We start from the raw sequence: 23,693 nt of genomic DNA on the forward strand, positions 1-23,693 counted from the left end.
TATGTAAAATTGAGTCCTAGCCTTATCAAGCATTAACTCATCCGCTGAAATCTGGTTAATGAGCTGGAGGAGTTGTATTGAGTATGATCTGTAATGTGTTCATAAACAATATTGAGTGTGGAGAAATTTGGCAAACCTGTATAATACAGTGTATCACAAAAGTGAGTACACTCCTCGCATTTCTGCCAATATTTATCTATATCTTTTCATGGGACAACACTGCCAAAATGACACTTTGACACAATACAAAAGTAGTCTGTGGGCAGCTTACATATTAGAGTTAATTTATTTTCCCCTCAAAATAACTCAAAATATAGCCATTAATATCCAAACCCCTGGCAACAAAAGTGAGTACACCCTTTAGAAACTACACACATCCCTAAATGTCCAAATTCATTACTGCTTGTCATTTTCCCTCCAAAATGTCATGTGACTCGTTACAGGAGTGCTGTCAGCATTGCTGCAGAGATTGAAGAGGTGGGGGGGTCAGCCTGTTAGTGCTCAGACCATATGCCGCACTCTACATCAAATTGGTGTGCATGGCTATCACCCCAGGAGGAAGCCTCTTCTGAAGACGGTACACAAGAAAGCCCGCCCGTTTCATCAGACCATAGGACATGGTTCTAGTAATCCATGTGCTTTGTTGACATGTCCTCAGCAAACGGTTTGCGGGCTTTCTTGTGATCACGTGATCGGAAATTGGGCCAATCGCACCATTTTTCAGTGGATCGGAATCGGGCGAAAAGGATCGTGTTTTATGTTTTTCTGTTCCTTACTTGTACAGCCTCTCACCCTCCCTCCATCTAAGCAGTGCGGCCAAACTGTTTTTCTTGGTCACCAGTGCAGCTGGCGTTTGGTACTTAAAGCTAAAGATGATTGACACGTTTGTAGCTTTGATCTGGCCAGAGACGCCTTGATAGCTATATGATCAAATGCACAAATGTGTTAATCATTGTCAAGATTGGTCCACAGTCTGAAGTGCGCTGTCGCAACTCATTCATTGTTTAAGTGAGAGGCTGTTCTTGTCAGCGTGAGCGTAAAAAAACCCAAAACAAAACAAACAAAAAAACCCACAACGTTTTTGGGGTATCGAATCGGGACTCCGTATCAGCATAGTCTCAAAATCAGGTGACTTGGACTCTGACTGGGGTGCAAAAATATGCGATCGGGACATCCCAAGTATCAGTAGCATATGATACAATTTAATCCAGGCTAAGGGGGTTTACTAGTATATTTGAATGATGATGATTGGTGTATATAAAAGGGATCCAACAAGCCATGTCTCTTCACAATTGCTGCTTCAATGAAGAAAAACAAAAGTTTACATTAAAAAAAAGGAAACAAATCAATCGTATGTCCTGCGATAGGACTATTGGGCATACGCACAATGCGATGGCGATGTTCAAAAGATATATTGTGCTGGTGTACTATAAATGCAAGCAATTTTCTAATTTTTACTTGTAGAATTCTAGCAGGATAGACCTTTGGACAACACTTTGTGAATAAAAGCAGGTTGTATGTTGTGAAGACTTCTGAAAGTCTTAGAAGTGTTCACTGTAGTTGAGGATGGGAAAAAGGTCTCCATAACACATCCCAGCAGGGCTTTTGAATCTTTATTGTGTTTTTATGGCAAGCTCAGATGTAGACACACCAACCTTTCGTGTCATGTCTGGGACCAAATCCTGACCTTGTGTTAACCTAATGCAGTGCTTCTCAATTATTTTCTGTTACGCCCCCCGCTCCCAGGAAGACGTAAATTTTTCGCGCCACCCCAACTCTCTGCTGCCACTGTAAATAGTATCATTTGTTTATAAAATTATTATCAACTTCCAAAAAAATATAACTTTATAGACATTGTTTTGTTTGTAACAGAAAAGACTTAAAGCGAATAACTTTGCCTGAATTTAAAAAAATAAAATAAAATAAAAACAGAGTCACAGCCAAACTGTAAAAGTACACTTAATAGGTACATTTTTTGACCATTTAATACTGAAAGATAAAATGGAATACAATTGATAAATATGAATAAATTCAAATTGATTAGCAACATTAACTCATTACGACATAATGCCAAACAATTTGACCAAAAAAATATATATATTAGAACAAAAACGACAGTGTCATTGGACAGTGGGACAGTTTTTATTTTTGCTGCAGGCAGAAACGGCTCCTTTGCTATGGTGTGGGGTTATTTTGCACTGAACAACTTAGCATGCCACTTTATATGATACAAATAGTGCTCGCTGATTTACTGATGTAACATTGACAAAGCGGGACGATTGTTGTCAATATTCCGGCACGCTTTTGCTGTTAAAAAAAAAAAATCAAGCGGCTAATCAATGTGATTATGGTCTAATATCTTTAAATGACTTCTTAATTAATTTGGCTACCTGCTGTCGACTGCTAAAAATTTTAGACACAGTCAACAAACTGGTCTTTTGTCGTCTCCCACTGTATTAAGCCTGAGTTATGCTCCTGCGTTGGGGTGACAGCGCAGCGACAACGGCGTCATTCGACATCCGATGGTTCTCCGGCTAGGTGACGCGTTGCTCTGTAATTCGCCGCCAGGCCACTAGATGGGGTGTTGTGTTATGTTTGTACGGTTTTGGGGCATGCTTGTTGACTTCCTCTTGTCTAGTTTAACAGAGAAAAAATAAACAATGCAAGATGGAATGCTTGAATGTGGATCTTCAGCTCATCAACATTGAATAAATGTTGATCATACAAATGGAAGACGGTTTCGAGGCGGTCTGTCCAACTTTTGATGCCTTCTTCTAGCCTTGGGTGAAAACCAGCTAGCTGTGGCGGCTGGCTTCAAACTGGCGTCGAGCACTGCGTCCAGCGTTTTGTCCGAGGTCTGTAAAGCCCTCCAGCCCGATTTGTTTGCCGTGTCCTACAACCAGCCAGTGGGAAGCCATAGCAGATTTCTGCCGTCTATGGAACTTCCCAAACTGCGTTGGAAGCCTTGATCCTAACGTTATCATAAAAAGCACCGAGGTACTCTCAATCAGTGATGATGTATCGTGTGTGAACTGTTATTGAAAATTAAAGATCAAAACAACTCTTTTAACACCAAACCTGTGCTTTATTTTTTTATATACTTGAAGTGTGACACGTAAATAAGTCACAGACTCACAGCAAACATATGTACACAATAAATGATAAAGTGCACCAACCAAGTATACGACATAAAGTGATAAAAAGCTGGCAGTTTTTGGCCGACTGGGTCACTGCTTCGTGTGGCCACTCGATTCCGAACACACACGTCTCGGTGGTTCTTCCATTTTTATATTCAATCGCTGACCTTGCCATTTGGCAAACCTAATGATGTCTTTACGAGACTTGCTCTTCGATGATACTCCCATCGGCTTGGTCCATTTTTGCATCTAGAAAAATAATGTTTTACCATGGCGGTGATTTCCCGCTAAACCGGAAACAACAGTCTGAGCAAACCAACCACAGTCCATTTCCGCCACGTCATATGCGTTGATGTCACGCTAGGGTTTGAAAAATCAATAGGACCACGTCAGGCTACGGCGCAGGGTCGTAAATCGGGTCTTCCTTGACGCCGCAGGTCTGACGTGGAAGTATAACTCGGCCTTTTAAAGTCAAAGCCAAACGCTACATTTGCTTTGTCATATCTCCTAGTCTTAGCTCCTTGTGCTCTTTGCTGTGTGCTCATGTTTGGTTCAAGAATACTGAGCACACTTTGAAAATGAGTGGATGTGCAATTAGATTTTATTCCAGTACGGCATAAAAGTATGTTCTTCGATGTCACATGTGCCATCCCCAGGGGAGCACGCCCCACTATTTGACAAATGCTGGCCTAATGTAACATTAGATGCATTTGGAGCCATATTTCTCCTGTGTACTTAAGAAAATGCACACGTTTCCCAAATATGTCATTTATGCATCCTCACCCTCATCTATTTATGTTTTTTGTGTGTCTGTTTGCATGATGTTTATGTGTGTATGTGTGTGTGATGGTCTTTTGTAGGACAGGAGAGATTTGGTAACATGACCCGCGTATACTACCGCGAGGCAATGGGTGCCTTCATCGTGTTTGACGTGACAAGGCCCGCCTCATTTGAGGCAGTCACCAAATGGAAGGAGGACTTGGACTCCAAAGTGACATTAGCCAATGGGAAGCATGTGGCCACGGTGCTCCTGGCTAACAAATGTGACCAAGGACGGGATGTACTCACCAATAATGGAATAAAGATGGAGCAGTTCTGCCAGGAGAATGGCTTTGTCGGGTGGTTTGAGACATCTGCTAAGGTAAAACACACACACACGCGCACACAGACTTTCTAATCAATTGCAATCAGGGGGGATATTAACGGCCCAAATCGGCCTCAAATTCAATAACCCCTTCCAAACTGCCTTTCTGCAAAATTGCTGCATAGAGAATGCATTGGAGGCCCAGCATAGATTCACCTGGGCCTTTCAGACAAACCACAAAAGAAAGACACAGCTGATGCAGCTTCCTGCAAAAGAGACAATTAGATGCAAAGCAATGTCAGCATCTGGAACTGCAACAATTGTTTTCAATTACAGTGGGCATTTACACAACACCAAAAAGGAGGATGCTTTGTGGCATTTAGTAAGGAAAGAAAAATCGCCTCATGCATACTCCCCACAATACAACTTTCTACCTTATAAATTTAATTCATTGCGGGAGTTCTTGAACCTATCTGAGCCCAGTGTTTTTCAACCGATGTGCCGCGAGAAATTATCCAATGTTGCATTTATTTATTTATTATTATTATATTTTTTTATGTCATCAGATGGAGTTGCAGTAGGAAGGAAGGAGTAGGTAAAAAGTTCTCGGTCGTGTGCAGATGAGCAAGATATTGCTCGTGTCGTGTTCAAGAACTGCTCGGATTTCTATGCATCAGCCGCCTTGCAGTCAGCAACAATGTGGACCCCAGCACGTTTAGTGTACATTTGATTAGACTCGTTAAGTAAAGATATACACGAAAGTGTCCTTTCCGTTTTATCCATATGTAAGGACCGTCAATCCTCCCCGTGTTTCATTCCAACACATTGTCAAGGACAACAAGGTGGCTGATGACTAGAAATCCAAGCAGTTCTTGAACGTGATCCAACAGCACCATGGTGCCAAGCACGCTTAAACGTCATCTCCAAACGAAACACCTGTCGCTTCAAAAGAAGTCGATGGACTATTTTGTTCGCCTTTGTGAAAACACAGCGAACCAGGCAGCTTTTTTGAGAAAAACTACAAAGGAAATGAGAAAGCCCTCAAAGCCAATTGCCTTGTTGCTGAATGTGTTGCTAAATCCAAAGTCCCACACTGTGGCAGAGACATTAATACTACCTGCTTGCAAAGCCATTGTCAGAGAGATGTGATTAAAGACATTACTAAAGTCCCCCTATCTGATAGTTCTCAGCTTTTCAAGCCTAACCGCTATAAAAAATAAACAATGAAATCAGAGGGAGACTGAGAGCTGTTGAAGAAGATTCTTGCCAGGATATCGGCTTTGTGTTCATCTAAACAGGCTCACACTGAGTAAGTATAAATACAGAGAAATCATTCATTCATTCATTCATTTTCCATGCCGCTTTTCCTCACGAGGGTCGCGGAGGTGCTGGAGCCTATCCCAGCCAACTACGGGCAGTAGGCAGGGGACACCCTGAACTGGTTGCCAGCCAATCGCAGGGCACAAGGAGACATACAACCATTCACGCACACACTCATACCTACGGACAATTTAGAGTGTTCAATCAGCCTACCATGCATGTTTTTGGGATGTGGGAGGAAACCGGAGTTCCCGGAGGAAACCCACGCAGGCACGGGGAGAACATGCAAACTCCACACAGGAAGGCCGAAGCCCGGGATTGAACCCTTGATCTCAGAACTGTGAGGCAGATGTGCTAACCACTAAGCCACCGTGCCGCCCAGAGAAATCATTTTATTATAAATATACGGTACAGAAAGTAATTTTGGAACATTTTTGGTTTGTGGTGTGATGCAAGATTTTTTCCAATTTAAAAACATGCGTGACTCGGAAAAGGTTGAAAAATACTGTCCTAGCATCACATCAGGTGACAGACTGAACTGGTTGCCAGACAGTCACATACAGTACATGATAACAATGGCAACAAAATACAGTGGTTCTAAGATATGTTCATCATCATTAAACAATTTTGCTATTATATACTGAATCATGATTTAGGCCTATGTGTAATATTTGGAGAAGGCAGATTTAATTTGTTGACAGTACAGTGGTACATCGACATATGATCGCGTCGACATACGAGCCTTTGGACATCCGACGTAAAATTTGATTCGTCATTCGCCTCGGCATATGACGACATGCTCAAAATATAACGATTTATCACAGCGTCACAATTTAATTGTTTTCCCGCAAGACGGGACACACAGCAGATTTTCTTGTACCAGAAATCAACATGGGTCCAATCAAGGTTGGTGCAGGTGGTGAAAAAAAGGAAAACGTGACCCTTACCATTGAAATTAAGATGGAAATGATAGAAAAATATGAGTTTGGTGTACGCATCAGTGAACAGGCTCGACATTACGGCCGGAATATGTCTGCGATATCGACGGTCCTCCTTCGACCTCTGTTTGCCAGTCTTTATAAGTTAAGGTGACAATAATTATTATTGTAAGATCGGCAAAGAAATCGCCAGTTTCCCCTGGTTTTTAATCATTTATTTCAGAACTTGTGCAACACAATATGATACTGTCCGCCGTAAACGACACCAACAACAACATGAAAACAGAAAGTAAAAACTCTTCCGCACCTCTATCACGCTGTCATCAGCCACACGGTGTGTTCAGGAACAGCATGCAAAACACAACCGCCGTATAGAACCCGATTCGTTTTTCGTGTAATTGCTATTTGTAATTGTATAAACAGTATATATTAAGGATTTAGCATAGGTTTTGGGCTGTGAAACGAATTAATCAAATGTATAATTTATTCTTATGGGGAAAATCCTGCTCACTATCCGACCATTTTGTCTTACAAACCAGATCCTAAAACAAATTAAATTCGTATGTAGCGCTGTATTTTATTTTGCCAACGCATCCCTCTTACAAAGTGCAATGCCATGTAAACTAAAATAAATGCAAAAATACAAATCCCTGTTCTTAATATAACATTTATGGAAACTCCCAATCAATCTCGAACCGATGTTCATGAAACATAGCAAAATGGTTGGCATGTCAATGGAAAGTTGAGATTTGTGATTATACCAAAACTTCAGTTTTGATAATGTGTCACTGACTTATTTTACTTGTGCTGGGTTCCAAAAGGTTTTGATTAAAAAAAAAAAAAAAAAAAAAAAAAAAAGAAAATCATGGGGATCGTTTGAGTGGTGCTTTATCTGGTTCCTCAACTTGTACTTGTGTTCCCTGGGTGACAAGCTTGCTTCTAGGGCTATTATGACAAACAAACTCCACCACCATAAGGGTAACAGCTCAGTGTGGAGACCCTTTTCTAATTAATGAGCCATACGTCCCTTATAAATGTGTCAAGAAGTGTGCACAATAGTTACCCTAAAGCCGGGGTCCTCAATTAGCGGCCCGCGGTCCACGATCGGACCACGGCACACATCTCTGCGGACCCGCGGACAAACGAAAAAACGGGGAAAAAAATCATTTGTATGAATCACCGATCTATCCTTATGTGCTACTATTCCATCGCTAAATTCTGTTTCATTTTTCATCAAATTTCTTCCATGTTCTCACTTCTGTCATCTCTATGACAACGATGCACTGATTGGCTGAGAGAGCCTGCGTTGATTGAGAGAGCGTGCATGGATGCGCTGATTGGCTGAGAGCGCCTGCATGCTACTAGCTAGCGTGGACGGACTGCAGCAGTGTCACCAACCTCAAACACGAGTAGCACCCGGCACTTTGCAATCTGTTTGTACATGCCGTCGTGTACATGAGTCATACTGTGACCACACGTGATTTATTTATTTCCCCGTGTTACCCTGGCACTTTCGCTGTATGCAGGCAATGTTCAAGTTCACAACGTTAAGCATAATTCACTAACACCCCACATGCCACCAGTAGAAGACCGAATCTAACAAAATGGCATGCTCAAAAGTGACCAAGAGAAGAAAAGTGGACAACCAAAATCGCCGTTTCAAATGAGGAATGGAATGCGTCCATTTTACCAATTGCAAGTACCAGACCTATGTGCTTAATATGCTTAAAGACAGTTGCTCTGATAAAAAGTAAAATGTTAAAGAGCACAGCTCTTTTTAAGATGTTTCCTCCTAAATCAGAATTGAGAAGGCAAGAAATTAACAGGTTGAAGCAGTCATACTGTATCAAGAGTCAAGCAAGATTATTGTTAAATCTATGGCACAACAACAAATAGCAACGGAGTGCTCACTCAGAGTATCACGAGTGTTGGCCAAATATAAGAAGCAGTTCTCTGATTGAGAAATAATAAAATATATGACTGAGGTAATGACAGCAATGGTGAAAGGGAAAGAAAAGAAGGGAAATGACGACAAAAATCAAACAAATCTCACTCTCAGATTTATCAACCACAAGACGCACTGAAGTACTGGCTGATGATGTGAGTAAACAGCTTTATGACCCCCAAATGCCATTTCTCTCATTGAGCAGTGTTTTACAGTTAAAGTTACTGTCAATAATTGTTATGTTTGCACCTTAATGACAGAGCTTGTCATTTATGTTCTGAGCAAGTGAACATGTACTGTACTACTTGCACGTTTTCTTTTTTTGCCCAGCAGTGTTTTACAGTTACAAAAATGTACTGTCAATAGTTATTGTTTGCACCTTAAGGACAGATCTTGTCAATTATTTCGTGTACATGTGTAAACACTGTACTTGCATGTTGTTGTTGGTTTTTTTTTTTTGTATTTTTAAGTCAAAAAATATTTTGGTAATTTATTTTTATTTAATCGGAATGTACATTGTATTTTTTTGGGTCAAAAGAAAACCACTTTTACCACCTTCGACCTGCCTTGCACTTGACTGACATTAATAAATGGACCCATGCTTTTATGGAAAAAAATAATTGTGGACCTTCAAGATTTGTATTTGAGGACCCCTTCTCTAAAGCATATTTTTACCGATCGCACTAGTTAGGCTAATAATAAATGTAGTGGTGTATTTGTCTGCTCCACCACACTATAAATGTGAAGTTGTCCGTTTTAGTACACTTGTATGTTGTTTTTGTGCAGATATTAACTCTAAATAGGATAATGTAATTTAGGGCCATTGAGGGCAAAGGCATGGTAATGTGCTCCACTGAACATTCATTCAGATATTATTAGTCATTATAGTAAACACTTCAATTGCATGTTTGAAGATCATCATTCATGGTGTTCAGCTGGGACTTCACCCAGCTGTATAATAATTGATCGGAGAGGCATTAAATTCTGCTGATGGTAGCTGACTCCTCTGGATGCAACTACACTAACCGAAACACTTAAACAAAAGCAAATGGAAATTTGAGTCAGTTTATCTGTTTTGTTTTCTGCTCTAATATATGCTCTCAAGGCAATGAGTCATGTTTACTCAAGACAAAATTCTGGACTTCTGTGGTTTGCTTGACTTGAACCGACACAAGGACACAACCGCAAAGGCCCTACATTTTACTGGTGATGTGCAGCAAGAATGTCACAGCCAGGTGCTAAGGGGGGCAAAGCAAATAGCTGTGCATGTACTTGTAGATGTTTTCACCACACAGAGATATGGCGCTGCAATGCTCTGATTCATGGTGAGGAGTGTTAATGGTATTTTCTATAAATTGGGACATGAGAAAGAGACATATTAGATGTGTCATTTGGGAATGGAAGTACAACTCTAGACTAGGCATGTGCCGGTTACCGGTTTCACGGTTTACCGTGGTGTGAAAATGTCGCGGTTTCAAAACCACTAAAAATTTCCGTCAGACCGTAGGACGGTATTCGCTATTTTTCTTGTGTCAAAAATGCAGCCAGAAGCGGCTTAGCGCAGCAGCGCCCACCCCCTCCGGTTTGTTGCTGTGTGTGAGAGTGACGCTATCGGCTACACAGCCAGCTAACCCAAAAACAATTACTCCAAACATGAGGCGTACTATTCTTCAATTTATTGAGCTCTCAAATCGTGGTAAGTTTAATATACAAAATGAATACATTTAAAATGTTGTACAATTAGATTTTTCCATGTGAGTAGCTTCCACAGATTAGCACCATGGAAAAAGTTAGCCAAAAACAAAACACACATTTTCCTTTCAAATTCAATATACATACTAAGTAAAAGCTTACAAAGATGAATGTTAGCCTAGGCTCAGCTGGGAGAGCAACTTCGTTGAGTGTTACAGCCGCAGAGTGAGAAAACAAGCTTGATTCGCTTGAATGAAGGGGAAAAAGTGATAGCATCAAAGATCGCTAATTGCGAACGATGATCTTGCCCTAAGCACAAATCCACGTTCGCTGGATCAAGGTGAGGTCTCACTCCCAATGTGTTTTTTATTTTTTTTTTATTTATTATTATTTTTTTTTTTAGATGAAACCTTTCCACAACAATATTGACATTTTAACTGACTTATACATTTTTACCTAACTTATGAATTCCTGATGTTCTTTTTAACACAAAGGCATGACATCATGTAGACTAGAGTTGACACAGTGGCTGAAAATGGCGAAACTTCACTTAAGCTTTTCCACCCTCAAAAAAAAGTCATGCAGTATAAATTTTAAAAAATTTTATTCAGAAGTTTTTACTTTATAGAAATGATTTTGTTCTTGCTGTAATCTTGTGCAACTTGAGCTGTTGCTGTGAGTATATTCTATAAGTTATATTTATTTTAATTTTATTTCAAATATTTTTTCTTTTTTTTTTTGGATAATTTATTTATTTTAACAATATATTCATGTTCCAATTTGCAACTATGGTCTGAAAAAAAAAATCCTGTTCAATGGAAAAAAGTTGTTGTTTTTTTAACCCATACATCTCAAAATTTATGGGAGCTATAATTGCAATACCGTGATACCGTGAAACCGCGGTATTTTTGCTCACGGTTACCGTACCGTCAAAATCTCATACCGGCACATGCCTACTCTAGACACTGGTAAACATCTATGAAATATACGTTTTTTAGCTTGTACATAATACAGTATGTACTAATAACCCCAACCCCACGTAACACAGCACCCTCTTTGCTAATTTTACAAAATAAGACATAAATGTGTATGCAAAATATGTAAAGCTGTTTAACTCATTCGCTCCCGTTGACAACGATAGACATGAAATCCATTTTACGGATAATGATTAAACATTAGGCCTGAACGATATTGTAAAAAACTATCTTTGCGATTTTTCGGATGTTTGCGATATTAAAACTAGAAAATCTTTCACCAGATAACTTGAATAGCTCTGTTTAGGATAGGCCTGAACGATACGAGAAAAAAATGAACATTGTGATATACAGTGCTGCTCAAAAGTTTGTGAACCCCCTCAACATTTTGGAATTTTCTATTATTTCAACCTGATTTCCTAATCAATCAATTCAGTAGTTTTTTTTTGTTTTTTTAACAGTTGTGTTGTCGAGACTAAATTAAAAAGAGTTTTCATCAACTGATGTAGGTGCAAAATTGAACTGTTTGGTCACAACCAAAACCGCCATGTCTGGCGAAAAGTCAACACTGCATACCACCAAAAGAACCTTCTCCCAACAGTGAAGCATGGAGGCGGGAATGTCAAGATCTGGGCTTGCTTTTCATCCTCAGGACCTGGACAACTCCACATAGTCCAGGGAATCATGAATTCTGAGGAATATTGTCAAATCCTAGAACATAACCTGACGCCATCTGTTTTGAAGTTAAAGCTTGGCAGAAGGTGGATCATGCAACATGATAATGATCCAAAGCATTCCAGCAATACAGGCAAGGAATGGCTGAAAAAGAAGAAGATTCGTGTTCTGGACTGGCCCAGTCAAAGTCCTGACCTAAATCCCATTGAAATGCTGTGGCGGGACCTGAAGCGAGCAGTTCATGCCAGACGCCCATCAAACCTCTCTCAACTGACTGCGTTCTGCAAGGAAGAATGGGCAAAAATCCCCCAAAGTAGATGTGAGAGGCTGATTAGTCACTACAGAAACCGTTTGGTTGAGGTAATCTCTGCAAAAGGAGGCGCAATATCCTATTAACTGAAGGGGTTCACATACTTTTGCACACATGATATCTGAGTTTTTCTTAAATCAACCACTTTTGTTAAATAAAGAATGACAATATAACTATTTCTTTTGTTTCAGTCCATTATTTGGAATGTCAGTATTGTGGATTTGGGTATAACTTAACATTTAATAAGGTTATTTTAGTTTTTTTTACAAAAAATCTGACCATCGCTGTGGGGTTCACAAACTTTCGAGCAGCACTGTACAGTATATTGCCAATGCTCCACACTTACATATTTGCATTGATTGCACCTAACTTTTTTCTTAAGGTGCAACAGCACAAAATGTACGCGCACCCATAGGATCACCTTTAACACCATATTTTTAATCACTCTCCATAAGATCCATATAATTCCATCATTCATTCATCATCTGAACTGCTTATCTTCACCAGAGCCATGGGGGTACTGGAGGTTATCACAACTAACTCCACGCAGAAGGTGAGGTACACCCTGAACAGGTTGCCAGCCAGCACATATGGACACACAATCATTCATGCACACACTCACACCTACAGACAATTTGGATTTGGAGGGTTCAATCAGCATACCATGCCCAGTTTTTGGGATGTGGCAGGAACTCGGAGAAAACCCACGCAAGCATGGGAAGAACATGCAAATTCCACAAAGAAAGGCCAGAGCCCGAATTGCACCCACGATCACAGAACTGTTAGGTGGACATGCCAGCTACTGTCCCACCGTGCCGCTTTCATAATGTGAATTCTTTTTAAACGAGAATAAAATGTAACAATGCTTGTCTTTATTAAATGCTTCATTGAGTGAGTCCACTAAAATTCACTCACGCTTGCACGCTTACGCTGCTGAGAACAGCCTCTCACTTAAAGAATGAATGAATTGGCACTGCACATGTCAAATTGGGCTGCAATTTTAACGATGATTAACCATTTGTGCCTTTGATCATAGAGCAACCGAGGCTCTACGAGGCTAGGAGTACGCTATCACAAAGATGTTTATTTTCCAAAAGCTCACGTAGAAAACATTTGCACATATTCGTTTGCCTATGTTTTAGAGTGTCTTATGCTGTAGGCATTTTTAGATGTTATTGAGCTCCGACTAATGTGCTAGCCTGGTGCAGAATATCAAACAAACAAACAAAAAAACAACTTGTAAAACCCAGTCCAGATTAGCAGCGGGTGAAGTACAAAATCAGAAACAGTTTTTGTTGAGGAAAATGATCATATCTGCCTTCTCAAGCAGTAAGCGTGAGTGTTCTGGACAGATAGTGTCTTCTGCAGTGGAGAACACACGTTCACTGAGTGTAGGTGAAGCTTGAATGCGTAACAACTGGTGACTGGTGCTCACAGCGTAGATAAATAAATGTCACGTATCACTAGCAAAGCACATGAAAAAAAAACTAATGATGCACGTTGATACAACGCAGTATTAGGGCCAAATTAATCAATTTTAAAAAAGGACTCCAAGATTAGTTATACTATTGCTATGAGAGTCGCAAATGTTACATAAGGGTAAGTGAGCCGCTACACACTTTACATTCATGTACCTTAGCTGGGAGCTATGACGAAGCATTATTAAATTCTTTTATTGATTATAATTTATTGATCTTTAAATGCTGTTGTTTTTAACAGAGGCGGCAACACGCTACATAAATTACGTAGCTGCTTTTATACCTACCTTAGCACAACGTAATAATACAACTAATTCTCGTACTATTCCATCCATCCGTCCGTCCGTCCATCCATCCATTCTCGACCGCTTGGTCGGGTCGCGGAGGCAGCAGAAGACAGACATACAGTAATCTATTGTTTTACTTACCTGGTTCTGACTGGTAGAGGTCCGGCGCAGCGCATCAAATACGCGGCACTCAGCTACGCACTACTCGGCACTTATACAGTATTCCATGAGGCCGGATGTGTTTAATCACATTGGTCGTGCAGCCACTTTTGCATTATATAGCTGTGTTGCAAATGTTGCACTGAACTGACTGGTCATTTTTCATTGTGAAGTTGAGCCAATCTTTTGAGCTCCACCGCACAGTGACTAAGATTAAAATCAAGTTGCAATGCACAAACACACACTTCATGTGGTTTCTTCTTCGTGGTGTTCGGCAGCTATTTTTTTCTAGTCAGCGGTCAGGGAATAGAAACTCGGAATCGAAATAAAAAACCCGAGTTAGTCCCCAGATCCCATCCCTAGTCAGAACCAGTTAAAGTTGAAGAATTTCAAATGCCAACCAAATATGGAAAATCACACACTTTGCTTGATTACCGATAAGCTATAAATCTCAGTAAATTTTTGACCACTGATAAGTAGTTGATAAGAGGTTGAGCCAATGAGCACAGACTAATTTACATTCCAAATATGGTACATTTTGAAAATAGATTGTAAACAATAGACATTATTGTCATGAAACATGAAAAACATTTTATTCAACATTTTCTATTCATTTCAATGAAATGAAACATCATCTTCTACATCAGGGAGGGGCCTATTCATGCCTCTGGCTGTACTTCTCGTCCTCGTCCTGGCCCTGCACTGATTTCTGGCCCTGGCAGAGGTCGACCTGACTAGTGAAAAAAATATACATTCTATTGTTTACGAATAGCCATTTTCACACTGTATTTTCAAATTCACACATGAGTAATATATTAAAGTACAGTATAATAATGTAACGGGTCGACCTGACAAGTGAAAAAAAATATATTCTATTATTTACAAAGAGCCATTTTCACACTGTATTTTCAAATTCACACATGAGTAATAGAGGAGGGAATCTTGGGGTACCTTACGATTGGACTACGATTACAATTCAGAGGCTACGATTCTATTACTGATGCACCCCCTCCCCCGCTATTAATGTTTCGAACATTAGTTCCAAAATTGTTCAAAAATCCTCTCAGGCCAAACCAAACTTCTGTTTCAGTGTCATGTTAACAGTTCAAAACAATAAATAAAATAAAAGTCCCCATTCTGTATCAGCAGCTTTAAACTACATTCAATTAAATGTTGTGAATCAACCGTTAAAATGGTTAAAATTGCTTCCGTTATTCCATAATTTCCCTTCTGTCTACTTTTAACGTGACAGTTTTAAAACTTTTTCATCATTTGAAAATACATTCAAGTCAAGATTTTGCTGATTTAGGAGTATTTTGGATAAAACGTTAATTAGGATTGCTACAACAGAGCTTTCCAGATAAGTCTACTGCTTTAAGATGGCTGTTTACTAACGCCGGCAAGTCTTTCATTTCGCATCTAGTTCTCGATACGTGTACTAACGCCACCACTGTCTGTCATTTCGCATCTAGTTCTATATACTGTATATGTGATATCTACCATAGCATTATGTGGCCGTTTGTTTGTAGCAACTAGCAACTGGGCGTTGTTTGTAGCCGCTGTCGGCCGCAGTCAGTTTTTTTTTTTTTTTTTTTTTTTTTTTTTTATCTGGCGGCATCAGTTGAACATGATATTTACTCTTGGTCCATTCCTCATTGCGTCGCGAAGACCGCACTGACTGTGTTTTAGTTCCACTTTACCTGGTATAATTAAATAATCGGAATTTAGATGTTTGTGAATCATTCTCGAATATTCCACGGCTGAATCGCGAATAATCTAAGAATCGGAAATTTCGCATGCCTCTAATAAGTAATATATAAAAGTACAGTATAATAATGTTATTTCATAATCTATCAATGAATTTTTGGGGTTTTGATGGATTTTAGAAGTTTAAAAACATAAAAACAATTTTTTGTCATCGTTTACGTATGTAATAATACAATATGTTATTGATTCAGCAGTGAGGGTCACTCTGTTCAACGTAAGTCTGGAGGGCTCAAATCTAATCTAATTTAACTGGATCTCTGATATATTCATGATAAATGGCAATTTGTTTTAATTGTATTACCTTCTTGAATGGGGATCAATGCCATTGTTTATCAACTCCTCTCGTCTTTCTGGAGACTTCTTATCAGACTTGGCATAATTTGCTGCTCGTTCTCGCCTCCTACGGACTGGATGGTCGTCTCCTGGTGTTCCACACCTTCTTCTGCCCCTGCCTTGTTGTTGTGATGCCATATTTTCAATATAATTTTGATCAAAATTGATGATTCCATCAGAGGATATAAAACTTTGCAGATGTACGGTGGTGGCCACTGACACGAACTAAAACCATTTAGTTACGATGCGACAGTGCTGCCATCTGGTGTTGAATGAAAGAGCTACTATTCGTCTATTCAAAAATGACGTGTTTATGACGAATACAACAGACGTGATCGCCCAGAGAAATCAAGGGGACGCTGACGTCCCCGATTGTACAGCGCGGCGTGTATAGGGTTCTGTTGGTGTAAATATCCCATAATACAGTGAGGATAGCTGTGGCGAATAGTTCGGTGCGGATTATCTATGAACAAATGCCGTTTTCTTGTCAAATTTGGTGGGTGGCGGCTCATAGTCAGGTGCGCTTTATAGACAGAAAATTACGGTATTCCACATAAAAGAACTCATCTGATGCAGTTTGCTTTTTATTTGAGGTCTGTCAATTTATTTGCGGAGAATTTTCTTTTTTCTTTGATTGTTTCTTTTTTTTTTTTTTTTTTTTCAGGGTGTTGGGATGTTTGAACTTTAACTGTTCTGGATTTACATTATACCAAATTGTTTTGCATTGATCATTTGTTTGCTTCCACCTCCTCTTTTCTCCATGCTTAGGAAAACATCAACATTGACGAGGCAGCGAACTGTTTGGTGAAACACATCATCTCCAGTGAGAACGACATGCTCCAGTCAGAGGTCCCGGACACCATCACTCCCCAGTTAGAGACAGACAGAGGCGGGACATGCTCGTCCTGCTTCAGATCGCAGTAATGGCTCCTGGCGCATGGGCATCCTTGTGTATGTCATTCCACACAAAGTTGGTCAGTGTCTGGAGGCAGAGCTTGTTAATTTTGAGGGAGAATGTCTTTCCCCTTAGACAGCTCATCTTGGCTGCAGAAGGGCGAGCACTGAAGGAATGAACGAAATGAAGAAAAGAAAGAACAATAGACGAGGCTGCGCGTGCCTGTCAAAGACAAGGTCACTCGTGTCTTTAGCGCTCCCAATTCTGTAACCATGGAGACGCAGTTACTCAATGACCACATGCACAGAGCGATTGCAGCAAGTGAAACAAAATCTCTGCTAAAGGTTCAGATCTTGAATACATGTTGGCTGTCACTTATGACCTTTCCGTTGTTGTCTTCTGCCCACTCTTTGGTTTTCTTTATTTCTTCTCTATCGCCTTTCTAATGACTACAAACAGAGTATTCCCTTTTTTCTCAGCAATAATCCAAAGCAGCGCTCTTTCATATTCAACAAAACCACAGTTGATATTAAGTAATATATTCTCTCACATTTTGAGAAGAGGCTGCTGTCCTCCTGCGTCACTGCCCACTGTATCAAGCTACTAAAACCCATCAAACGTGCAATTAACGTGGCCTTTTTCATAATGTAGTTTACCCACTGACCAAATATTTTATTTATTAATGCAATTAGAAGATTATAAAATCGTTCATAATATTTTTATACTCTGGATAGATTTGAACATGCTTCCAAAATTTAACAAACAAATGCATGCTGTTTTTCAAGTGCAAGAAAGATTAACAAGCTAAATAAATGTACAGTGGTATGAAAAAGTATCTGAACCTTTTGAAATGTATCACTTTTCTGCATAAAATCACCATCAAATGTGACACACACACCCCACCCCCTGGCAGCAATAACTTCAACCAGATCAAATGCAGATTAGTCTGCCATATCGATCAGGACTAATCTTGGCCCATTCTTCTCCACAAAACTGCTGTAGTTAAGTCAGATTCCTGGGATGTCTGGCATGAATTGTTATCTTTCGGTCATGCCACAGCATCTCAATGTGGTTCAAGTCTGGACTTTGACTTGGCCACTCCAGAACGTGTATTTTGTTCTTCTGAAACCATTCTGAAGTTGATTTACTTCTGTGTTTTGGATCAGTGTCTTGTTGCAGACTCCATCCTCTTTTTAGCCTCAACTGTCTGACAGACAGCCTCAGGTTTTCCTGCAAAACATCCAGATAAAGTTATAAATTCACTCTACATTAATGATTGCAAGTTGTCCAGCCCCTGAGGCAGCAAAACAGCCCCAAATCATGATGCTCCTTCCACCTTGCTTCACGGTGGGGATGAGTTCTTGATTTTGATGAGCTGTTCCATTTTTCCTCCACACATGACTTTGTGTTTTACTCCCAAACAATTCAACTTTAGTTTCATCAGTCCACAAAATATTTTGCCAAAACGTCTGTGGAGTGTCCAAGTGCTTTTTTGCGAACATTAAACGAGCAACAAGGTTTTTTTTAGACAGTAGTAGCTTCCTCCATGGAGTCCTCCCATGAACACCATTCTTGGCCATAGTTTTACATATAGTTGATGTGTGCACAGAGGTATTGGACTGCACCAGGAATTTCTGTAAGTCTTTAGCAGACACGCTAGGGTTCTTTTTTACGTCTCTGAGTAATCTGAGCTGAACTCTTGTTGACATCTTTGGTGGACGGCCACTCCTTAAGAGAGAAGTAACAGTGCCAAACTCTCTCCATTTGTAGACAACTTCCCTGACTGTCGATTGATGAACATCCAGACTTTTAGAGATGGTTTTGTATCCTTTCCCAGTTTTATACAAATGGTAAATGGTGTTATACTTGTATAAATCAACAATCCTTGATCACAGATCTTCAGACAGCTCTTTTGATCGAGCAATGGTGCACATCAGACAATGCTTCTCATCAAGACATTTCTTACCAGGTGTGTGTTTTACGGTGCGCAGAGCAGCTTTAAACCACTCATCAGTGATTGGGCACACACCTGACTTAAAGTGTTTGGTAAAAATTGGTTTCAATTGCCCTTTAAGTCTCCTTAGGCAGAGGGATCACTTACTTATTTTTCCCGCTTTTGTCATTGTTTGCATACTATCCTCATTAAAACATAAAAACCTATAAATGTTTGGGTGGTTTTAGTTAAAGCAGACACAGTATCTTCATCTGTGTGATTTTGACAAAGATCACATTTGATGGTGATTTTATGCAGAAATGTGAGAGATTTCAAAAGGTTCAGATACTTTTTCATACCACTGTATTTTACCGGTAGTTTTGATCTGCTGTTTCACAATACACAGTATACTGTAAATATTTTATTTGATATTGTAATATTTGTAATTATGTGACGAATATACATCGCTACAAATATGTACATATTATATTTAGACAACCAAAAAGAATAAGTGTCCAGTTATGAATATGATTAAAATCACAACTTTTCTTTCTGTTTGATTATTGCCTCTTTATTTCTATTTGAATTTTGTATTACTGTAATTGATGTATACACAAGTTGACCTGAAAATACAATTTTGTGTTACTTACACATTGTTTTGGCCCACTTAAAATGTGCAATTATTATTTGAAAACAGCAAGTTTCAAAACTTTTTTTTTTTTTTTTTTTGTCAGTTGGAGTGGTTTAGTTAAATTTTCTTTATTATTGTAGCTTACATCTTTGAAACTTTTTTTTTTTTTTTACCAATAATCTGTAGTCTTAATTTTTTAAATGAAAGTTCAGCTTCAATGTATTGCAATGTCAATGCCATTGCTCAAGGCGTAGCACCAAATTCTGGGCCGTGTACATTCCCAATGTCAGTAAGCCCCTATTCAAGCCAGTACATGAAGTTCGTAAGCCCCCGAAAATCGATTGAGTGCAGTTACTATTAATATTTAAAAGACTGTCAAGTCAAAGTAAAAATTGTTTGATTGGGCGAAAAGACAGACTTGGTATTCACAAGCCTACCAAATTTGCATGAAATTAAAAAAAATATATTAGTATATACAATAAGGCTTTAAAAGGGAGGGAAAAAAGGCATGACCTGTAAGTGCTGAGACACTGTTGGCATGTCCGGTGACTGTGCTCAAACCACACCCCTCCCCTGTGCCAACTGTCAACCAAACTACCGGTGCTTAAAGTGCCTGTGATAGCATTAAAAAAATCTTAAATAGCATTATTATGTGAATTAGAATCATATTTAGAGACGATTTGACTATATGCAACAATTTGGCAAAGTGAAAATGACGAGAAATTAGTCATTTAATCTGCCGTTTAGACTCGCTTGTCATTATAGCGCCCTAGCGTCCCCAGCTGGATGATGACGTCCGCAGGGTCACGATTTCATCTGATTTAGAATTCAGCCCATTGAGGTGGAAGATTAAGAATGAGGAAAATACGACAGAGGGCAGCAAATGTCATGATTGTTTCAATCTCTCTACTCCAATATTTTTACAGGATATTCTTTTTATCTAAATATTTTCCCCAATTGCTAAATAAATGGTATGGTCATGACAAATAACAGTCTTGTGCTAAATAGAATATGAAATATTGAAAATGCATGTACAGTATTCACTATGAAAGGGCGTAATTACTGCATAATGGTCAAAACTGCCAACTTCTTCCTCTCCCGAACGGTATTTTATGCCACCGGAGTTAGTCCGACTTTTGCTTCGGAGAAAACAGGAGGCGGGACAGCTAGCCGACATGCTAACCCCAAACTGAGCAGCTTTTCCAAGTCTTATTCTCACCTTTTGAAAACGAAAAATCACACAAAACTACCCCGGACATATCACACACGGTGGTGGGGTTGATTGTCTTCACCGATCGTCTTCACCGACCGGCCAGCCCCCGGCAGCGAGCAAGTTATGGCTCGTCGTTCTGCTGCGGCCATGGCGGGCTGGCAGTGCTCATCGCTGGGAATGAATGCCGAAAATAGCACCTTCTCACTGGACAAACCAGCCGACGTTAAAGTGGGGGCTGCTCATGGCCAAGCCGACGAAAGCGCATTCTTGGCGGACACGCGAATAGGACCGAGCGGGCTGGATCGGCCCGCCAAACTGGCCGACGTCGGAGCAGGAGGCTGCTTGTGACCAAGCCGGAGAAAGCGCATTCTCGGCAGGCACGCGAATAGGACCGAGCAGGCTAGATCGGTCAGCCAAACCGCCCGACGTCGGAGTGGGGGGCTGCTCGTGGCTAAACCGGGGAAAGCGCATTCTCGGCGGGCACCCGAATAGGACCGAGGGGGTGGAAGTGACCGTGGTTTGTGACAAGCCGAGTGGCTTTCTCGGTGGAAAAGGAGCATTGTAACCCACAAAATGTAAGCCACCTCCTTATTAAGACGTGTGTCATGATCCCAGTATATGACATAATATAAAACAGGTATCTTACTCACCTCACAATGGTCCCACAGTTGTCGGACTTGTTTTGGCCATTATCCGCGGTGAATGGGAACTTTTTGAAACCCAAAAAGGCTCACACGCCTCTCCCTGGTGCAACAACAAAAGCCTGCAGCACATTGGGCTGCCGTGATGCGAAAAACAAATGAAATAATCCACAAAATCAGATGAATCCGAAGTCGTTCCGTATACTGTAGTATTGGTTGTATACTGAAGATGATTATCCTGCTGACGTCACATTCGCATTCTTTGTCAGTCCAGGAAGTCACTCATTTTCATGGCATGGGATTCAAAAAAATTGAATAAGTTTATCGATCGCTTCCACATAAATCCAAGTAGTCCATTTCATTCAAGAGCATAAAATACTGTGTGAAATATGAAATAACAATGTTTTTTGTTGTTATAGGCACTTTAAGCGCGCATGATATTTTTTTAGCATGTTTCCATTCATGTTTGAAGAAACCGAGCCAGAATAATATACTGAATAAGACAGCAACGCACATAAGAATACACATTGTTTCTCTCAGTCTAGAGCGGAATGGTATTTTATCCTTTTAGAAATTATCATGTGCCTCTGCCTTGATATAGTATACCGTAGCACTCTTGATAAACCTTGCGTGGCCGTTTTTAAACTGCGAATTTCCATCTTTAGTATAATGAGGAGCCTCCAGAATATCCAATATGCTGAAGAACTGTGATTGAAAGTTCACTATCTCAATTTATGTTATTAATATAACAGTATTTTAAATAACCAATTAATTGCATTTCCCAATTCATTCTAATTGAAAAACACAAAAACATCAATTTTTAATGTATTTATTTTTAAATCAGGATCTTCACGGGCGCCATCCATTCGTGGGCCCGGGATAATCAGGTCAACCTGCAGACTCAATTGCTGGCCGATGCCAACGAGACTTCGATGAAATTAAGTTTTTGTTGTTAAATGAAATGTTTAATAGAAATATAGATTTAAGTTTATAAAGAATGTCCCCAACATTTGGATAACTGGTGATGGGGGCCCAATCCACAATGCACACCCCACCAGTGGTGAAATACATACGTGGTAACGTTTCCTCATAATAATTTTCCATTATTCAACTAACCCCCCCAACCCACATAAATTTAACTTCCACTTTTAACTCTGCAATATTGTTAGGAAATCAGGAGGTACCCAGAAATTTCGAAATCCAATTTTGTATAAATCTCAATGAAATCCTATGAATATTTCATTGCTTGTATTCGTTTCATGTTATGTGCAAATGGGGTCGTTTGGCTCTGCTAATGATGACGTTGGTTCCCCGTATTTGAACTATCATGCCAATATGCAGAGTAAGGGGTTTCCATTGAGATAGCAAAGAATGATCCAAAGTCAGCTGAGATAAGTTGCAACACTTTTTAGGCCATATTGAGGTCAAGCAAAAATAGAAGACTGGTTGATGCCATATATGAAAACAAATTCTACCACTAAACTATACTAAATAAATCAAACTTTTCAGCAAGTACTTGGCTCGAAGTAACATAAGAGTACAAAGAAGAAGGAAGGTGTGGTTTTACTTGAGCTATAAATGGAATTTTCTGCAACTGTGTGTCAAACCCAAACCCTTTTCTTTGTATACATGCACACTCAAGCGTACCCATGCATGCACATTATCAGGAGATTTTACAGATTCATTTATCTCTTCTAATCGGGTCTCCAGAGCAACAAGACAGCTCGTTCTTTCAGAGGACCAAAAGAGACAGACATAGAGAAAAGCAGAATACAGGCTCCTTAACATGGGATTTAAATCACAAGACTCACCCCCTAAGCAGCATGTGATCTCATGCTAACTTAAAGCCTTTCACACACAGCCAGTTCTCCATACTGCTTTGAAACACAACAGCATTACCTTGGACTACTCTGTTGTCATTTGTTTTGCACACAAAAGCTGCAGTTCCTCAATACTTTTCAAATTGAGTGAATTCCGCATATGCTATTGAAGTCTTCAAGGCCAATTATATTGTGACGCTCCAAGATAACAGCAAACTTCATGTTTGCATTTATATGGTTCCGTCTTAGTTCCATTTCCATTCTAACAATGTCGCAATTCCGCATGAAAACGATGTAGTATTCATGCCATGCCCTAGAGGATAGTGCACTTTTACAAGGCGACAGCCAGTGATGCACTTCCTTGAAAACAACCTCCTCAGCTCGCAAGACAATATACCCGCCCCCTCCAAGCAATGGCGTACACAGGTTTTGTTTTTCTTTTGCTCTAAAAGGCACAAAAA

The 23,693-nt window shown here is 39.8% G+C and overlaps 1 protein-coding gene across 4 annotated transcripts in view; it reads left to right on the plus strand.

The window, feature by feature from the left end:
• Positions 1 to 19,435, plus strand: part of rab38a (RAB38a, member RAS oncogene family) — a 34,389-nt gene extending 14,954 nt beyond the window's left edge. The window contains exons 2-4 of one of the 4 annotated variants that reach the window (XM_057838037.1): positions 3,998 to 4,278; positions 16,868 to 17,050; positions 17,130 to 19,435. In XM_057838037.1, the coding sequence (XP_057694020.1) occupies positions 3,998 to 4,278; positions 16,868 to 17,023 (437 nt within the window). In that variant the 3' untranslated portion in view covers positions 17,024 to 17,050; positions 17,130 to 19,435. Of the gene's footprint in view, positions 1 to 3,997; positions 4,279 to 12,582; positions 12,629 to 16,867 lie in introns of all 4 variants that reach the window. The other 3 variants (XM_057838038.1, XM_057838039.1, XM_057838036.1) reach the window with 3 other exon arrangements.
• The last annotated feature ends 4,258 nt before the right edge of the window (positions 19,436 to 23,693 follow it).

This window comes from Corythoichthys intestinalis, chromosome 6 (genome assembly GCF_030265065.1).
Source record: "Corythoichthys intestinalis isolate RoL2023-P3 chromosome 6, ASM3026506v1, whole genome shotgun sequence".
NCBI classification, from domain to species: Eukaryota; Metazoa; Chordata; class Actinopteri; order Syngnathiformes; family Syngnathidae; genus Corythoichthys; species Corythoichthys intestinalis.